Source organism: Heterodontus francisci, chromosome 2 (assembly GCF_036365525.1).
Source record: "Heterodontus francisci isolate sHetFra1 chromosome 2, sHetFra1.hap1, whole genome shotgun sequence".
NCBI classification, from domain to species: domain Eukaryota; kingdom Metazoa; phylum Chordata; class Chondrichthyes; order Heterodontiformes; family Heterodontidae; genus Heterodontus; species Heterodontus francisci.
The window spans coordinates 129,957,129-129,976,022 of record NC_090372.1 but is presented as its reverse complement, the minus strand read 5'-3'; the positions used below and the strand labels follow the sequence as shown (position 1 = coordinate 129,976,022).

Sequence of the window (18,894 nt, the reverse complement as noted above, 5' to 3'; positions counted from 1 at the left end):
AAAAAATGTCCAAAAAGCTTATTACAAGTTACATTTCCACAGTGCCAGAAGAGCAGGAGTGCCCCTCCTGGCTTCACAAAAATTACTGCAGGAAGCTGGTGGCCCGGACTCACTTCCTTCCACTACACCTCCCCTCCCAGGGTCTTCCTGTAGACTGGCTCAGTGTTGGACTTGGCCAAAATAGGTCAGGATTCAACCGGCAAGCTGCATCTGTATATCCGTTTGGTGTTCACAACTTGCCTGTTTAATGCAAATAAGGCCCAAAAACCAATTTAAATTGGGCATCGGAATGCCTTTGCATATCATCTGAATATCTTTGCTGATCATTTTCTTTGGGCCCTCAGCAATGGCTTACTTACTGTCATCCAATTTTAATGACCAGGGAGCCGCTCACGTTGGCTACCGGGTCGTTTTGATCGGGAAGTCGGCAACAGCAGGTTAATGAGGCGCTGCCGTTAAAATTGATTATAGAACATAGAACATAGAACATTACAGCGCAGTACAGGCCCTTCGGCCCTCGATGTTGCGCCGACCTGTGAAACCATCTGACCTACACTATTCCATTTTCATCCATATGTCTATCCAATGACCACTTAAATGCCCTTAAAGTAAAATTGACAAAATTATACTCGTTCAAAATTATGTTCCCATCAAGGAGTTAAAATCAAGCTCATACACTGCTTGGTGATAACTGTATGACACAAAAAGTAATTAATAAATTACGAAATAACTGAAAACTACTTTCACTGGATTTTATCAACCATATCAAACTGACTTACATCGCTAAAAACTGGGGTAGATTTTCATCCTTACTGCCCGAAGATATCGCAAGGGCAGAGACCAGGGAGGAAAATCAGGCAGGGAGGACTGCACACTTGTGATAAAACCTGCCCAGTAATGGAAAGATAATTGGGCAGGCTTCATTATGTACATGCAATCCTCACTGCCCAAATTCACTTTTCCACATTCGGGCAGCAAAGGTAAAAATTGACCTCATGATGTTTACAGTCTGCTTCATCGTTTCTTTGCTTTTGACTTGTTCTGACAGTTCTTGTCTGGTGGAAAATTGTGATAATTTGCCTCTTCATATATTCTCCTGCAAAATGTTGTTTCTCACTTGTTCTTTTTGCTAATGGATATCAGTTGTAGAAGTAGTGTGTGTCATCTTCTTCATCTAAAATTCTTAACCATTTTGTCTCAGACTGTGGGAAAAGATTTCTTTTATGTAGATGGTCAATGAGCTGTTGGAACTAGTTGCATTGTATTGTTAATAGTAATGGAAGGTGGAAGACCATTTTAGGTGCCAACTGTTACATCAGAAATTAAGAAAGTTTAAAATGTTTACTTAATATCTATTATTGACCACATGATTTGATACAGACTGGAAAAACTGCCTTCACATCCCTTCAATACGGAGCAAACTTCTGCCGGTCAGATTTCTTAACCCCACTCGTCGAAGGAATTTTGGGAGTATAAGCAGATAAACTCCCCGGGGCCCCTGCAGCGGCCGAGGCATTAAATGCCAGGAGCGGGACAGTTTTCATGCCAAGCAGACTGGAGACAGGAACGCCATAGTGGGGTGTTGGTAAAGGGGAAGGGGTATTCACATTAACCATGGAGGCAGTTGCTGCCGCCGCCAAAACAGCCACAGAGGTGGGGGTTGAGGTAGGGATAGCTGACTGAGAGAGGTTCACGTTCAGGTCAACAGGGTTCGTGACGGAAGCAGTCTGGGTGCTGACTTTAGCCATCTCTAAGCTGCAAACGAAGAGAGGAACAGGAACAAACAGTTGGGTAGGTCAAACCAAGGTGACGAAGGGAGGAAGGAGAGGATCAAACACAGAGGGTGGGATTAGATTGGTCAACATATGGAAGAGGCAATTGGAAGGAAAGAAAGGAGAGACGAGGATCAAGGGGGGAACATGTTATGTGTTAAAGAGAAATAACAAAAGGGTATTTCATGATTTGACGATGAAACATTACTAAAACTCAAAGTCTTTTCAAATTAAAGGTTTGACATTATGAGTGAAATTAATCTGAGGAAATATACATAATGACTAACGATGGAAAAGCAAACTTAAAGACCAAAAATTTAAAATAATTGAGGTTTAATCCCCAGCACGAAGAAACACATTCGAATTGGAAAAACTTTCAAACTATTATTTTTCATCGAATAAACTGCATTACCATAAGTACTCTTTTCTAAGTTGTTTTATTTGACTTTGAAAACTAATAAGATGATGAATTCAAGGAGCAGAAAAAGTTTGAAGACTGGCTTGTTGAATTATAATTGAAATGAAACCACATTATTTACTTATTTATTAAATGTTACGGTTTCTTAATTTCCTGTTTCAGTACAATATAAATACAACAGTTGCATTATTGTTGAAAAATAGATCTGAAAATGAAATATTAATTGATGAAAATTAAAATTCATTTAGAGTGTGTTATTATAATTAATAAACCAAACTTATACAAGGGTACTAATGCTATATGCAACGATACACTGACGAATTACTGGAACATAAAGATTAAATTAAACCATCATTTTCTCATATCTCATATCTATATGACATATATAAATCTATAATACATTGCACATTATTAAATGTAAGCAAATGTGCAAAAGATCAGTTTACTTAGTTTAAATATGAAAAATTATATTATACTGTAATGACATGCTTACTGACAGCTAGACACTTGACTATTGCTATAACAATACATTTTCCAGCAATGAAAACTTTCTTTGAACTTTACAGTACATTTTAATGCTGAAATTAACGACTTCAATAATACTGTTTGAAAAACCTTATTAGAATAGGCATTGTACCAAATTAATATTCTTACACAAATTCCAGACTTTAATAATACATTTTTATTTAAATTTTCTAGAATGCAACTTGGGGATATTAACAATATACAGTCAGACCCCGTTATTACAAACCCACAGGGACTGGCCAAGTAGTTCTTCTCATTGGGGCTTCATTCTATCGAGGGCTGAGCTGACTTTATTCCTTTACCACAGACACAGCTGCTGCACTGGGTTTTCCAACTCTCGCACATGGGCTGGGACCATGCCTGATGATGTCATTGCGCACTTCCTGTGAGTGTCAAAACAATGACAGCTGACCGGGGCTCATAATAATGGAGTAAAAACCATTGCAAATGTGGGAGCTGAGCTGTGAATCATTTAGAAACAGTTGTTTGGCTTTAACAGGGGTTGCTCTCCATATACTTTAACAGAAAGGAAAATTGTTTGAATATAAGGTTTGTAATAACCAAGTTGGCTATAAAGAGGTTTGACTGTATGGTCTATGAATTGCAGTATTAAACTTAAAATACCAAATATTTAACTAGTTTGACCTTTTTTAACCAGCATTTTCCTCAAAGATCGGGACTGCATCCTACTGAATAGCTTTATGCATATGAAAGAAAGACAATTTAAAATAATTTATGAAAGACTGTCCCGTGTACCTACTGTAAGAATCTAGACACAGCCAGGTGCTATCAAATAATAATGTTTATGGCACAGGTATAATCTCAGAATCAATAGGGCAAAGGATTCACCTTAGGTATCATTGGGACCAAAAGCGTCTGGTGTTATATGTGAGGGTCACACTCAGTTTTTAAATGTCGTTTTTATTAATGTGAAATGCCCAACCTTCTACTCTGACTTCAGCATTACAGAAACAAAATTAGTGCAGGTGCCTATAATGTATATTATTTTGTCATATTTAGAAGCATTCACACACTGTATTGCAAAGCTAATCTTTTACAAATGGGGATGGAAGAATTGGCCTCATCTGGAATCATCATTGGAATGTGTAGAGCTTGAATTTCTGTAAACTGAATAGATCCAGCTGATGCTAAAGAAAATATCAAGTTGCACCCCCCAGCTCCTGGCAAAAAATAAAATGAGTTTAGCTCCGCCAGCACTACCAAGGTTCATTGCTTGTGAGGATCAAATTTGGATTTTATTAACTCCTCAGCATTATCTGCCACCAGATGTTGCGAGCATACTTTGTTAATATCACAAATACCAATCTGTTGTTATTTAGAGTCTGATTGTGGCTACTGTGGGAAATGTTGCAGAACAAAAAAAAAACACAAGGCAGATTATACATTATATGGGGTTCATTTCGAGAAGGATTGAACTGAAAAGCAAAGACATTGAGCTGCATTTTAAGAGCCCGTCACCGAAATAGGCAGTGGGCGTAAAAAGTTGTGGCCCGCACACACGGAGCCCACGTCACAGAGCCACCACGATTCAAAACGTGGTGGCTCATTACCATGTCTGGGGTGACCACCCACCCCGATTACATGGAGGGGGCGGGCAAGCCATCGCCGACAATGACGTCTGGTGTCATTTTTAAACGGCTTCGAGCCCGAACTGAGTATTTACAGTTTAAAGGGACAAATATTATAAAAATGAATAAAATATCCTTTCCATGCACTCTCCCACCCCCCCCCATGACATAATGCAACATTTCTGCCATTTCCACCCCCCCCGAATACCTACCTTGAAAATTTGACCTTCCCCCCACCATCCCCACCCCCGCCAAAGTTCAGAACCTTTGTCCTTTACCCTTTCTCATCACCTCCCCAACCAATCTGAGACGTTCTAACATTGCTCCCCCTTTCCCGCACAGAGAAAAACACTTCCTCCCCCTTCCCACAGGTGTTGCGTCTTGTTTCCCCGACTGGGGATTGCCAGCTGCCACAATGAAGATACTAACCTGCTAGCAGAACTGCGGCCTGCAAGGTAAGTAGGCATTTACATATTTTAATGCCGGTCCCGTGGATAAGCGGTGGGGCAGCCGCCACGAGATCTCGCCACCACCACCGAGATCAGTAAGGCATCGGCTGACGTCGGGGTCAGTGGCATGCCTCCTCCGTTGCAATCTTCATTGCACCCCCCGCCACCGTTCCGGGCATCAGAGAGGCTTTAAAATCCAGCCCGTTATGTTAAACTTGTTTAGAACTTTGGTTTGAGCACACTTGGAGTTCTGGTCTCCATCTTATAAAGAGGATATAGAGGTACTGGAGAAGGTGCAAAACAGATTCACAAGCGTGATACCAGAACTATTGTATCACTCAAGAAAGATTGAACATGCTGGGGCTCTTTTCTCTAGAGAAGTTGAGGGGTGACCTGATGAAGATTTTTTAAATAATGTAAGGATTTGGTAGGGTATATTTTGATAAGATGCTTCCTCTTATGGGGGAGATCAAAGCGAGAGCAATAAATGTAATATAGTCACTAATAAATCCATCAGTTAATTCTGGAGAATTATTTTACCCAGAGAGTAGTTAGAATGTAGAGCTCCCTACCACATGTAATTGAGGCGAATAGCATAAATGCATTTAATGGGAAGTTAGATAAACACGAGGAAGAAAGGAACAGGCGGATATATTGATAAGGCTAGATGAAGTCGAATAGGAGGAGGCTAATGTGGATCATAAACACTAGCATTAGCCTGTTGGGCTGAATGTCCAGTGTTACGACCAGGTGAGAAAGGTGTTAAGGATCCCTTTCAGCCTTCACCTGGTCTTACCGTAACAGGGTTTAGTTTTAAACACACCGGCCGGAATCTTACGCCACCCCAGCGAGCCGGATAATGGCGGGGCGGGGGGGCGAGGGGGCATAAAATGGAGCGGGAGGCTCCGGGAGGCCTTCCCAACATGCTCCCGCCTCCGCCCCACTTTACGTATGGTGGGTGGGCGAAAAATGGGCTGCCCACCCCAGGCCAATCAAGGCCCTTAAGTTGCCAATTAATGGCCACTTAAGGGCCATTGCCCGCCTCCACAGGGATTTTATCCATGGCAAGCGGGCGTCCTGGAGCTGGGAAAGGCTGCCCAGTGAAAGCTGGCGGCCTCTCAGTGCCCTGGGAGTGGGCCCTGACAAACAGGGTGCCTAATAGAGGGCTGCCCCTGCTTCCCCAACTACTCCCAGGACCCAAGACGCCCCCTTCCCACCAAACGACCACACTGTCTCACTGGGGCCTGACCGATTACCCCCGGCGAGGCAAACCAAACGTACCCGCACTCCAGGCTCCATGCCCTCGGCTGGGCTGCAGTCCCAGCAGTGGCCACTGCTCCCGATGGCGCTGCTGGGACTAAGAGCTACCGGCCTGATGATTGGCCGACAGCTCAATGAAGCGGACTTCCTCCCTCAAGTCTCACCTCGGAACGATTAAAGCCTGGGGTCCCGTAAAATGCGGGACGGGTCCCGTAAAATGCGGGATGGATCCCCAGGCTAAACAGAAGCGGGTTCGCCACTGACTTTTAAGTTGGTGGCCAGCTCCCATCCGCCCGACGTAAAATCCAGCCCACCATGTTTTTAGCTCTCCCTTGCTGAATCCTTGTTCACCACTTTCTAATTATAAGGTAAACAGGTTTTCTTAGGTTTAAAGACGAAAAGTTGAAACTTATTAAACTTAAACGTAATTCAGTTGACACCTAAGGATACATGACGCGCCCACGCTAGCATGCATATGCGATACACACATGCAAATAGAGACAGAAAAGAGCAGAAGAAATAAAGTGGAAAAGTTTGAGGCAATATCTGAAGAGTTTTTGTTATGGTTCTTTGAGCTCACTGTAGATTCCTTGATTGTCGGTAGATCTTGCTTTTCGTTGGGGCCCAGTATTCTTCTTAAACCTTGTTTGCTATAGGAGACTTTTCTCTCTTGGGTTTCATGTGTCTTCAGTAGATTCAGAGGCTTGTGTGAAAGAATTGGGAGCAGACAGGAAAGATTGTCTCAGTCCAGCAGCAAACAGTCTTTCTGAGTTCAAACTCTTTGTGGCCAGTTCAAAAGAAAACCCTGGAACAGGGAACAGTCAGTTAGTCATGTGACCAGTTAGTTTAACCAGTCCTGGCCCTTGTATCCTCCTTAGCAGACCCTGGAATGCGCTTCCTCACCTTCGATGTCTGATAGTATGTAAATGTCTTTTCCAGCCACGGCTGATCTGTTTAACAAGTCATTTCCTTGCTCCAACAACAGTGAAGAATCAATATTCATGACAAAATTAATGTGCCTCATTCTTGGCAGGTGGCCTAGCGTGACACCTCTGCACCCAGCGGAATGAAATGCAATTTGAGAAAAGTGCGTTTCATTAAAAGGGTCGAGAGAAAATGTAAAATTCAGAAAAAAAAACATGCATTTCTCTCTTTCATTCACAACTCCTGAAACTTATTAAAATCGCCCCTTTTTTGGCATCCCAACCAACATGTTGTTCTTTGGGGAAGTTCTTCTTCAGTTTGCCCATTACCATGGCTGCCTAGGGTCTTTGAGATGCTTTGATATAATTGGATCCGTGATGGAATTTTTTTGTTCAGGAGAGTCAGTAAAGGGCGTGTCTATCCTGAACTCTCTTTCAGTGCTTTGCTGAGTCAAGCAAAGGCTACTGACTTTAGGGAGATAAGTGGTTCCTTTTTTCCTGACTGTGGGGGTGGATTCTTTGCTAAACACCCCTTTTGCCCTCTAGGGCCCTCCTGTCTGCAGGTATTTGTGCAGACTCTATTGCAAACCCCTGTGGCACTTCGACTAGGTGAGGCATCACCCTCATGGTTTCTATGTGCCCTATGTGTCTTTCTTTGTCTCTGCAGGTTCCTGTAAATGCTGGAGAACCCTCCTAACACCGGTACAGGACTTAGGGATGCAGGTTTCACTGGAGTTTTCTCAACCTGGTACATGTGGCAATTCCTGCAGTATTCCACTACCTCTTGGTGAAGTTTAGGCCAGTCAAACTGCTTTCTTATGCGGGTTTTGGTCTTTCGTATACTGGCATGTACAGCCACTGTAGTCCCGTGGGCCCTTCTTAATATTTCTCTCTGGTACCTCTGCGGCACCACTAACTGGTGAACTACTGTCCACTCCTTGCCCTCAGGTCTGTGAGGAGAACTCCATTTCATCATCAGTACCTCATTCTTTAAATAGTACCAATTTGGGACTCCCTCTGCTTGACTTTCAGACTGGGCAGCCTGTGCGAACTCTCGCAATACTGGGTCGGCTCGCTGAGCCTCAGCTATGGAAAATCCAGTTAATTCATTCCCTGGGTCTCCTAAATTTCCAAAGAAAGTTTCAAACAGACAGACCTCATGATCATCTGCCTGCAGTGCCAATGCAGTCTCCTCCAGGGGAGCTGGTTTGAACATGGCCTGATCCGCTACACATTCAGGGAAACTGCAGGGGACCGTCTCCTGCCACTGCCCAGTCTCTTTGACTTCCCGCGGTCTTTCTTTCACTACTGGCGGGGGGCCGGGGTTGGGGGGGGGGGCTACCACCTTTACCCCCACCAGATCATTACCTAGGAGGTCAACCCGTCCACAGGCAAACTGGGGACAATCCCTACGGTCACTGGTCCCAAAACCTATAAATTGCCCCTAGTGTAGGTAGGTGGTAGGGAATATGGGATTACTGTAGGGTTAGTATAAATGGGTGGTTCTTGGTCGGCACAGACTCAGTGTGCCGAAGGGCCTGTTTCAGTGCTGTATCTCTAAATAAATAAATAAAACCAGGTCGCACGCTAGGTGCACTCGATGTACAGGTAGAGGCATACACTTCCCTCCAATACCATTCACCACCACTTTGGTGTTCACTGCACTCTCTGGGGGAAAAGGTCAGGTCTTTTCCCAGTAAAAGGGATCTAGTGGCCCCGTGTCCCTGAGAATTACTGTGGGCTTGCTTGTCCCACTCTAGGGGTATGGGGTTACTTTCCCTTCAAACACAAAACCCAGATAACCTTCAGGAATCCTATCAAATTTTCTGGCAATTGCAGTCAAGCTTCCTGGGTCTTACTCTTACTGTAGTTAAAGCCACAGCTTGTTCTGCTGTGCTTTCCATCAGGTTCACTTCTTCGCTGAGTGGGTGTGCCCCGATTACACCTACAGGTTTTCCCTTTAGTTTTCAGCAGTCAGTTTTTAGTTGACCTGCCTTATTACAATGGAAGCACACATGTCTCCGGGTCTCACTCTTGCTCACAGCACCTTCCTTTTTGGCTAGAGGAGGGCCCCCTGTGTCTCCTGCTTTTCTTTCTCTCTCAGGACTGCTTGGTCCCCTATCACTTTCCCATCCTTTGTCCTTTTCGGATTTATGGGGGTGATTAGGAAAGGTTCTCCCTGGGGAAACCAACTTATAAATTAAAGCAAACTCACTGGCCAGAACGTCTGCTTGCCAGGCTCTCTGGACCCGCCGCTCCTCTACATGGGTCTTTATGGAGAGTGGGAGAGAGTGTTTAAATTCCTCTAACAGAATTACTTCTCTGAGATTCTCATAGCTGAGCTGTACTTTAAGAGCCCTCAGCCACTGGTCAAAATCCAGCTGCTTACTTCTTTCAAATTCCAGATAAGTTTGATTACCTTGCTTCTTGAGGGTTCTAAACTTTTGGTGATAGGTTTCGGGTACTAATTCATATGTCCTGAGGATAGCACTTTTTCTCAGTTCATAATTTGATGAACTTTCATCTGGTAACCTCGTGGGCTTTCCCAGTTAGCTTGCTTTGCAGTGAATTAGGCTAGGTCTCAGCTGGCCATTTTAGCTGCCTTGCCAGTTTCGCAAAGGACTCAAAAAATCTTCTACATCCTCCTCATTGAATCTTGGAATTAGTTGAGCTAGTTTTAACAGTTCTGTACCCAGCCCTGAATTATGCCCCTCCATATTGGCCATGCTTTCACTGGGGTTACTCTGTCACCCCCTAGTTAACTCAAGTCATCTCAGCTGTCTTTCTTTGCATTCTTTCTGGAAGGTTCTTTCTTTCTCTCTCTCTCCTGCCTCACTTTGTCTTCATGTCCCTTCTGGAAGGCTCTTTCTTTCTCCTCTTCTACCTCTCTCTCTCTTTTTCCCTTTCCTTAAACTCAAGTTTCCTTTGTTCCAATTGTATCTTTGCTAACAATACCTTGTTGGAGTTTGCTTCTCACCCTGTTTCTGCTTCTTCAGATTCAAGGGAAAAATGGTTGGCCACTAGTCTTAAGAGTTCAGACTTCCTAGCCTTGCTACATACAATGATCTCACACTGCTCAGCCATCTTTCTCAACTCCTCCACAGACAGTGCTTTTAACTTATCAGAAGTTACTTCACACTGGCTTGGAGAGCTACTAGTTTCAGTTGCATACATGTTCGTATTCAATCACACACAGCCACAAGAAAACCTGTATTGAAATTTGCTCTTTTTTTGATTGGGTACAATTTGGCTTCCCCACTTCCAATTTCTCTTGTTTGTGTGTGGGTAAAATCCAGGACGAGCCCCCAAATTTCAGTTACCACCTGGTGAGAAGGGTGTCTAGGGGTCTTTTACTGTGTTCACCTGGTCTTATTGTAACAGGGTTTAATTTTCAAACACACTGTATTTTGAGCTCCCCCTTGGTGAATCCTTGTTCACCACTTTCCAATTATAAGGTACTTCCCACTTCCAATTTCTCTTGTGAGTCAAATCCGGATGCTAGCACCCAATTTTCTGTTATGACAGGTGAGAAAGGGGTCGAGGGGTCCCTTTCAGCCTTCATCTGGTCTTACCGGAACAGGGTTTAATTTTAAACACACCGTGTTTTAGCTCCCCCTTGGTGAATCCTTGTTTACTGCTTTCCAATTATAAGGCAAAGAAACCAGCAGAAACAGGTTTTCTTTGGTTTAAAGAAGAAAAGTTGAAATTTATTAAACTTAAACTTAAACTCTAATTCGGTTGACGCCTACGGATACACGATGCACCCACGTAACATGCATATGTGATACATCCTCACAAACAGAGACAGAAAAGAGCAGAAATAAAGTGGAAAGGTTTGAGGCAATATCTGAAGAGTTTTTGTTATGGTTCTTTGAGCTCACTGTAGAGTCCTTGATTGTCGGTAGATCTTGTTTTTCGTTGGGGCCCAGTATTCTTTTTAAACCTTGTTCACTGTAGGAGATTTTTCTCTCTTGGGTTTCATGCGTCTTTAGTGAATTCAGAGGCTTGTGTGAAAGAGATGGGAGTAGGCAGGAGAGATCGTCTCAGTCCAGGAGCAAACAGTCTTTCTGAGTTCAAACTCTCTGTGACCAATTCAAAAGAAAACCCTGGAACAGCCAGTTAGTCATGTGACCAGTTAGTCTAACACTGGTTAGACTGGCCCTTGTGGTTTGTATCCTCCTTAGCAGGCCCTGGAATGCGCTTCCTCACCTTCGATGTCTGTTAGTGTGTAAATGTTTTTTTCCAGCCATTGATCCGTTTAACAAGTCATTTCCTCACTCCAACAACAGTTAAGAATCAATGTTCATGACAAAATTAATGTGCCTTATTCTTGGCAGGTGAAGGCCTAGCATGACACCTGTTTCTTGCTCTATATTCTACATGATACACACTAGATGAAGGATGAGAAGGCACACATGTAAAGTAATCAGAAAATAATTCAAAGGGAAATTGTAAAATAATCTTTAAACAAAGAGTGGTTATAATGTATTATTCTGTCACAAACTTTTGTTGAAGCAAATTCTATAAATACTTTTAAAAGGGAATTAGATTGTTGCATTGAAAAGAGGAATATAGATAAGTATGGGAAGCGGGAGAGTCGGAGTAAACTAGATGCTTCATATGGAGAAAAAGGCTGACACAGACATGATGGGCTATATGGCTGTTTCTGTGTTATAATATTCTACGATTCTATGAGCTGAATTTTTCCAGCTCGTCGTTCAAAAACAGCACGGCACACACGTGGGATGTGTGCCACGGAGCCTCCGCGCTAAATATTGCGGGGGCTCATTTACATGGAGGGGGCAGAACACCTACCTCCGATGACATGGAGGGGGTGGGTGCTCCATCCCCAGCAACGGTGTCTGGCGCTACTGCGCAGGCGCCAGCACCATTTTTAAAGGGCTTCCAGCCCTTACAGTTAATTTACATGTTTAAAGGAACAGTCACTATAAATGTAATTTAATAAAGGTAATATATGATTAAAGCCCCTCTCCCACCTACCCCCAATGACTAATCACTTTATTAATTGCCCTCTTCCCCCCAAAAGACCATCTTCCGATCCCGATCTTCCATGCCTAACTTAATTCACTTTCATCTTCGACCCTTTCCCACCATCCCCTCCACCAATCACAGGAGTTTTCCCTGCACCCCCCCCACCCTGAAAACATAGCTCCTCCCCCCCACCAGTGTTCTGCATCAGATCTCCGAATGGAGATCCATATGCGTGGGAGTTCCGACTACCGGCTGGAAGATCGGAGCGGGACAGCCGTTGCAATGAGGTAAGTATTAATTCATTCATTAACATTTATTTCCATATTGAAATGAGGTTCCCGTCGCCGTTCGGTGGGGGGCACCACGAGGCCTTGCGCCACCAGTAATATGGGGCAGGGCCTTCACGGCTTCGAGGTCTGTGGCGAGCCTCTACCAGATGTATTTTCTGGGCCCTCCTGCCACGACCCCGACATTGGGGAGCTGGTAAAATCCAGACCTATGTGTTAATGGCACTTCACTGGTAATCATGCATGGGAATATATTCGTAAATATTGCATCAGAACAATTGAATAAATTCAGTTGTCTATGCATTAAAGACCCAACCCAAAGTAGAAAGATAAAATCTCCTTCTCTAAGCAATATCACGTGTTTGAATGTCATCTCATATAATTTTTTTAAATTTTCTTGCCAATTCTGCCATCTTTTTCTATATTTGAATTTTGCTGGAGTACAGTTTTGAAAGCAATAGCCTCCAGTGGCTCACCCAAATGGTCACTGTTCATTTATTGGCTTTACAGTGCATGTTGACAGGTTGATCAACCACAGGGAGCATCACAAACATGCCCAACCTTGTCTTCACCCAATGTGTGCTCCTAAGCTGGGATTGTTGAATCATGATCAGGAACAGGAACCCTGGCTGATTTTCCACATAATAACCCAGCATGCTGAGGCCAACTGTCGAGCTCCACTAGCCCCCACCCTCACATATTTCTGTGCAGTATGCACCACACTATTGGGGGCTTGATATATGCAAATGTGTTCTTTGATGTCAAAAGCTCTTTTGTTAATCTCTGCCTGAAGTCAATTTATAGGAAATAAAAAGCACACCACAAACATCTGTTTGTGTTATTTTCCTGGAATTATGTTTGAATTGCTCTGTAATCATGAGGAAAGTAATTCCTTATTATGCAGTTGGAAAGAGTTACAAAGCTTCCTTATTCTGCATTTTTTTCATTTCAAGTAGAAATTCATGTAAAAAATAGAATTACTCAATAGCTTACTTCAATATATGCTGCTGAAACAGTATAATACATTGCAGTGATAGTGTGAAAATAAATAGGAGCGATTCTCTTTACATAACATATACTATGGGGGTATTACTTGCTATTATGTTTTAAGCCTCCCCTTTTCATATCCTGCAACTTGTAGCTACTTCAGTGATATAACTGAGTGCCTCTTCAGTATTGATGTTAGTCATGTGCAATTTTCTTTGCCACATTTTGTCGTCTTTAGTGCAATTCAATGGCATTTTGCTCTTAGTTCTATGGCGGTTAAGCTTCACTCTGATGCCCTGAGGAAGCAGTGATAAAATCAGGAAAGCCATCATGGTATCATAAAGTATTATTTCACAACTAATGTTTCATTCCAGTGGGATAACAAAAATGGATATGAATGGTTCTGAGAGGAAACCTCTACTATAGAAGATATGTGTCAATGACTCATGGTACAACATTAATCAATGAGTGATCTTAAAGTAGAACTTCTAAATTGGAAAAGGGCTAACTTCAAAGGGGTGAGCAGGGATCTAGCCAGGGTAAAATGGAGCCAAAATTTGACAGAAAAGCTGTAGTAGAAGTATGGGTGATCTTTAAAGTACAGATGTTTCAGGTACAGGCGAGGTACATTCCAACAAGAGGGAAAGGCAGGAGAACCAACGCCAAGGCTCCATGAATGACAAAAGAAAGATAGAGAATATGATTAAACAAAAAAGTAAATGATGCAAGCCTGATGAATTCTTCAAGCGAGAACCAGAACGAATACAATGGCCGGGATTTTACAGCCCATCCCCGACACCCGAGGTGGGGTCAGAGGCGGGCGGAGGAGGGGGCACGGAGAATCATGGCAGGTGGCGGAGGAGGCCGCGGGACGGAGGGCCTGTCACCTTCCTGTCACCAAGCGATCTTCCCAGGGGTGGGATAGGCTGTCAATAAGCTTCCCGCCGATGCAAATTGAGGCCCTTAAGTGGCTTATTAGGGGCCAATTAAGGGTCTCTTCCTGCCGTCACTGAGATCGTACCAGTGGGGAGGGCCTCTTCCACATGGGGAGAACGTCTTGTAAAATGAGGCACCCTCCCTGTGGGCTTGCGGGAAAGGGTCCCTCCTTCGTGGGCAATTTGTGGCCCAAGGAGGACCCCCATTGGGAATTAATTCACCCCCTCCTGGGACCTCCCTCCCCTGGACCTCACCACCTCCCGTCGCCGGGGTCTTCCGGAAGACCCTGGTGACCCCGCCTTACCTACCTGTTCTCTCAGGTTCCAGCAATGGGCCTGGGTCCGAGGCCTCTGCAGTACCAGCAGTGGCCACTGCTCCCTTTAAAGGGATGAGGATCGCGCCTCCTAAAACTTTGAAAAGACTGGAGGATTGCTCTGGGGCGGGGTGGGGGTGGGGTGCGGGAAAAGGGCAAAGGTGGGGTTCCGCCCACCTTTCTGGCCTGGCAACGGGAGCCCTGCCTCCAGCACAAAATCAAGCCCAATAAGTTGAGAGGGGAAGTAAAGAGGAAAATAAACTGGCAAAGAGAAAATATGAGAATAGAATGACAGTTGACATAAAAGGGAACCCAAAAACCTTCTACTGGAATGTATGTAGTAAGTGGGGAGAAAGAGGCAGGGTGGAACCTATTAGGGACAAAGATGGTGATATATGCTTAGAGGCGCATGGCAAGGCTAGGATATTTTGTTTCGGTATTTACTAAGGAAGAGAGTGCTGATGAAGTATCGGTGGATGCGGAGATGGCAGTCATAATGGATGGGGTGGAAATTGATAGGCAGGTTGTACTGGAAAGGCTGGCTATGCTTAGAGTGGATAAGGCACCAGGTTCCCTTAGATAGCGGATGGGCTTGCCATAATTTTCCAATCTTCCCTAGATACGGGGAACATGATAGAGGATTGGAGAGTGGTAAATGTGACACCCTTATTTAAGAAAGGGTGTAAGGACAGTCCTAGTAACTACAGGCCAGTCGGTTTAACATCAGGGGCGGATATGGTTTAGAAACAACAATAAAGGAAAGAATTAACAGGCACTTGGAGAGATTTGAGTTAATTAAGGATAGCCAGCACAGATTTAGAAAAGGCAGATTGTGTTTGACCAATTAATTTTTTTTGATGAAGTAACTGAGAAGGTTGATGGAGAGTATGTTGTCTATATGGATTTTAAGAAAGTGTTTGACAAAGTACCACATAAAAGGCTGGTTAGCAAAATCGAGGCTTATGGAATAGCAGGGTCAGTGTTGGCTTGAATAAAGAATTGGATTAAGGACAGAAAACAGCAAAATGTGGTAAATGGTTGCTTTTCAGACTGAAGGATGGTAGACATTGGTGTTCCCCAACGGTCAGTGTTAGGACCACTACTTTTTGGTTATTGGAATACAGAGTAAAATTTCTAAATTTGCTTATGATACCAAACTTGGAGATGTGGCAAACAGTGAACATGATACCAATCAACTGCAACATTGATACACTAGCAGAATAAACAGACAAGTGGCAGATATAATTTAATACAGAGAAGTGTGAGGTGATGCATTCTGGCAGAAGGAATAGGGAGAGGTAATATAGACTTAATGCCAAGTGCATGTGCATAGATCTTAGAAGGTGGGAGGACATATAGAGAGAGTAGTTAGCAAAGCATATGGGATCTCTGGCTTCATAATAGAGGCAGTGAGTACAAAAACAGAAAATTTATGCTGAACCTTTATAAAGCTCTGGTTCGGCCACAACTGGAGTATTACATCCACTTCTGATTACCACACTTGAGGAAGGATGTGAAGGTCTTTGAGAGGATGCAGAGGAGATTTACTAGAATGGTTCCAGAGATGAGGGATTTTAGCTACAAGATTAGGTTAGAAAAGCTGGGGGTTGTTCTCCTTGGAGCAAAGGAGATTGAGGGGAGATCTGATAGAAGTGTACAAGATTTTGCTAGGTTTAGATAAGATAAACAAAGAAAAGCTGTTCCCATTAGCTGATGGTACAAAGACCAGGGGACACATTTAAAGTTTTGGGCAAGAGATAGGGGGGATGTGAAGAACCTTTCTTACTCAGTGAGTGGTAATGATCTGGAATGCGCTGCCAACAAAGGTGGAAGAAGTGGAGATGATCAATGATTTCAAAAGGAAATTGGATAGGCACTTGAGGGAAATAAACTTGCAGGGCTACGGGGATACAGCGGGGAAATGAGGCTGACTGGATTGCTCTACAATAAGCCAGCATGGACTCGATGAGCCGAATGGCTTCCTTCTTTGACGTAATGACTGTATAGGCAGAATTTTCGATCCCATCAGCAGGCAGGACTGGAGAAGGATGGGCCTGCAATTGCCCAACACCTGCCAGCATGCCAATTTGCCTGCATGTTCCTGCCTCCGGGCCATTTGAAGCATGCCGTTTTGGGTGGGAAACGGTTACTGCCTGCAAGCGGCAGGTGGCCAATAAGGCATATTAAGGGACTATTAAAGCCCCTCTGCTGCCACTGACTGAAATCTTCCAGTTAGCAGTTGAGCCCCATGTGGCCGGAACCCAGCCAGGGGACAGAGGCAGCCTCCCGGCGTCAGAACAGGAACAAGATCTCCAACTGGCTGATAATCACGGGGGATTTTAATTTACATATAGATTGGAAAAATCAGGTGGACAAAGGTAGCCTATATGAGAAGTTCATGGAATGTTTTCGGGATAGTTTCTTAGAAGAGCATGTTCTGGAGCCAATCAGAGAACAAGCTACACTAGACCTGGTATTGTCCAACGATATAGGATTAATTAATGACCTCACAGTGAAGGCACCCCTAGGTAGCAGTGATCATAATATGATTGAATTTTACATCAGTTTGAGGGAGAGAAGAGTGGGTCTATGACTAGTATTTTAAACTTAAACAAGGGCAATTATGAGGGCATGAAAGCCGAGCTAGCTAAAGTGAACCTGCAAATTAGGTTAAGAGATAGGTCAATAGAGATGCAGTGGCAGACATTTAAGGGGATATTTCAGAATACACAGAATAGATACATTCCAATGAGAAAGGAAAATTCCAAGGGGAGGACCCACCATCCCTGCTTAACTAAAAAAGTTAAAGATAGTATTAAACTTAAAGAAAAAGCATGAGATATGCAAAGATGGGTGGCAGGTCTGAAGATTGGACAGAATATAAAAAGCAACAAATAACAACTAAAAGATCAATAAAGAGGGAAAAAATAGAGTATGAGAGAAAGCTGGCTAGAAATATAAAGAGTTTCTATAGATATTTAAAAAAGAAAAGAGTTAACAAAGTGAGCATCAGTCCTATAGAAAGTAAGTCTGGGGAATTAATAAGGGAAAATAAGGAGCTGGAAGTGTGATGCCAGGTATATAGGCGGAATGTCGCAAAGACTGGCGGATCGTATCAAACAACATGTCCCTTCCACTGCTCGCAATGGGCAAGGTACAGGCCGTACCCAACTAGCCCGTGCCTACAAAACTTAAAACACAGTGTCCAACATTAGATGTGATTCCGCAATTGGACAACATTTGCTAAATAATCTGCAGTGTGCTAAGAATTATGCTGGCAACCAATTTAAGATTCTCAGTGGGGCTTACAGTATGGCGCATTTGCATGTACTGGAAGCTACATATATTAATACACAGGACCCTGTGCTTTGCAGACAGAAAGAACATGTACACACATTGCGTCTGTTTCAGCTGAATAAAATAAGTGACAGCCATTCGCTGGTTCATTCCTCAGGGCAATGCCTTGACCAATCATATTCAAGCTGCCTGGTTTAAATTTCAAACAAAGCTTGGTCATTAACTGTCAGTCACCATAAACTGGTGCATTCTCCGTGCGAATGCCTCTACCAATCAGATTTCACTTGCCAACCAATCAGCACTCTCTTCTCATGCAGTATATAGTTGTTGTTTTCCCTTACATTGGTTATTCTTGCGTGATGTCCTGATGAGTGCAAGATGAAAAGCTTCGACAACATGTCTCTATTTTCAGCAATTTAACCAATTTATTGCAGTTCTTTGAAGAAGTAACATGAAGTGGAACTGGTGGATGTACTATATTAAGATTTCCAGAAGGCATTGATAAGGTGCCACATCAAAGTTATTGCGGAAAATAAAAGCTCATGGTGCAGGGGGTAACATTTTGCCATGCAAAGAAGATTGGCTAGCTAACAGGAAACAGAGTAGGCATAAATGGGTCATTTTCTGGTTGGCACGATGTAACGAGTGGTGTGCCACAGGGATCAGTGCTGGGGCCTCTTTTACAATTTATATAAATGACTTAAATGAAGGGACTGAAGGCATGGCTGATAAATTTTCTGATGACACGCAGATAGGTAGGAAAGTAAGTTGTGAAGAGGACATAAGGAGGCTACAAAAGGATAGATTAAGTGAGTGGGTAAAAATCTGGCAAATGAAGTATAATGTGGGAAAATGTGAAATGGTCCATTTTGGCAGGAAGAACAAAAAGGAAGCATATTAACTAAATGGTAAGAGATTGCAGAGCTCTGAGATGCAGAGGGATCTGGGTGCCCTTTTGCATGAATCCCAAAAGGTTACTATGCAGGTACAGAAAGTAATTAGGAAAGCTAATAGAATGTTATCATTTATTGTGAGTTGAATTGAATACATAAGTAGGGACTTATGATTCAGCTATACAGAACATTGGTGAGACCACATCTGGAGTACTGTGTACAGTATTGGTCTCCTTATTTAAGGAAGGGTGTA

General features: G+C 43.3%; 1 protein-coding gene across 2 annotated transcripts in view; it reads right to left on the bottom strand.

Moving 5' to 3' along the window:
* Positions 1-1,406: 1,406 nt before the first annotated feature.
* zgc:110045 (uncharacterized protein LOC664755 homolog) overlaps positions 1,407-18,894 on the bottom strand; it is a 132,611-nt gene continuing 115,123 nt past the window's right edge. For both annotated transcript variants that reach the window (XM_068051401.1, XM_068051391.1), the window contains exon 12: positions 1,407-1,755. In XM_068051401.1, the coding sequence (XP_067907502.1) occupies positions 1,407-1,755 (349 nt within the window). The remainder of the gene's footprint in view (positions 1,756-18,894) is intronic.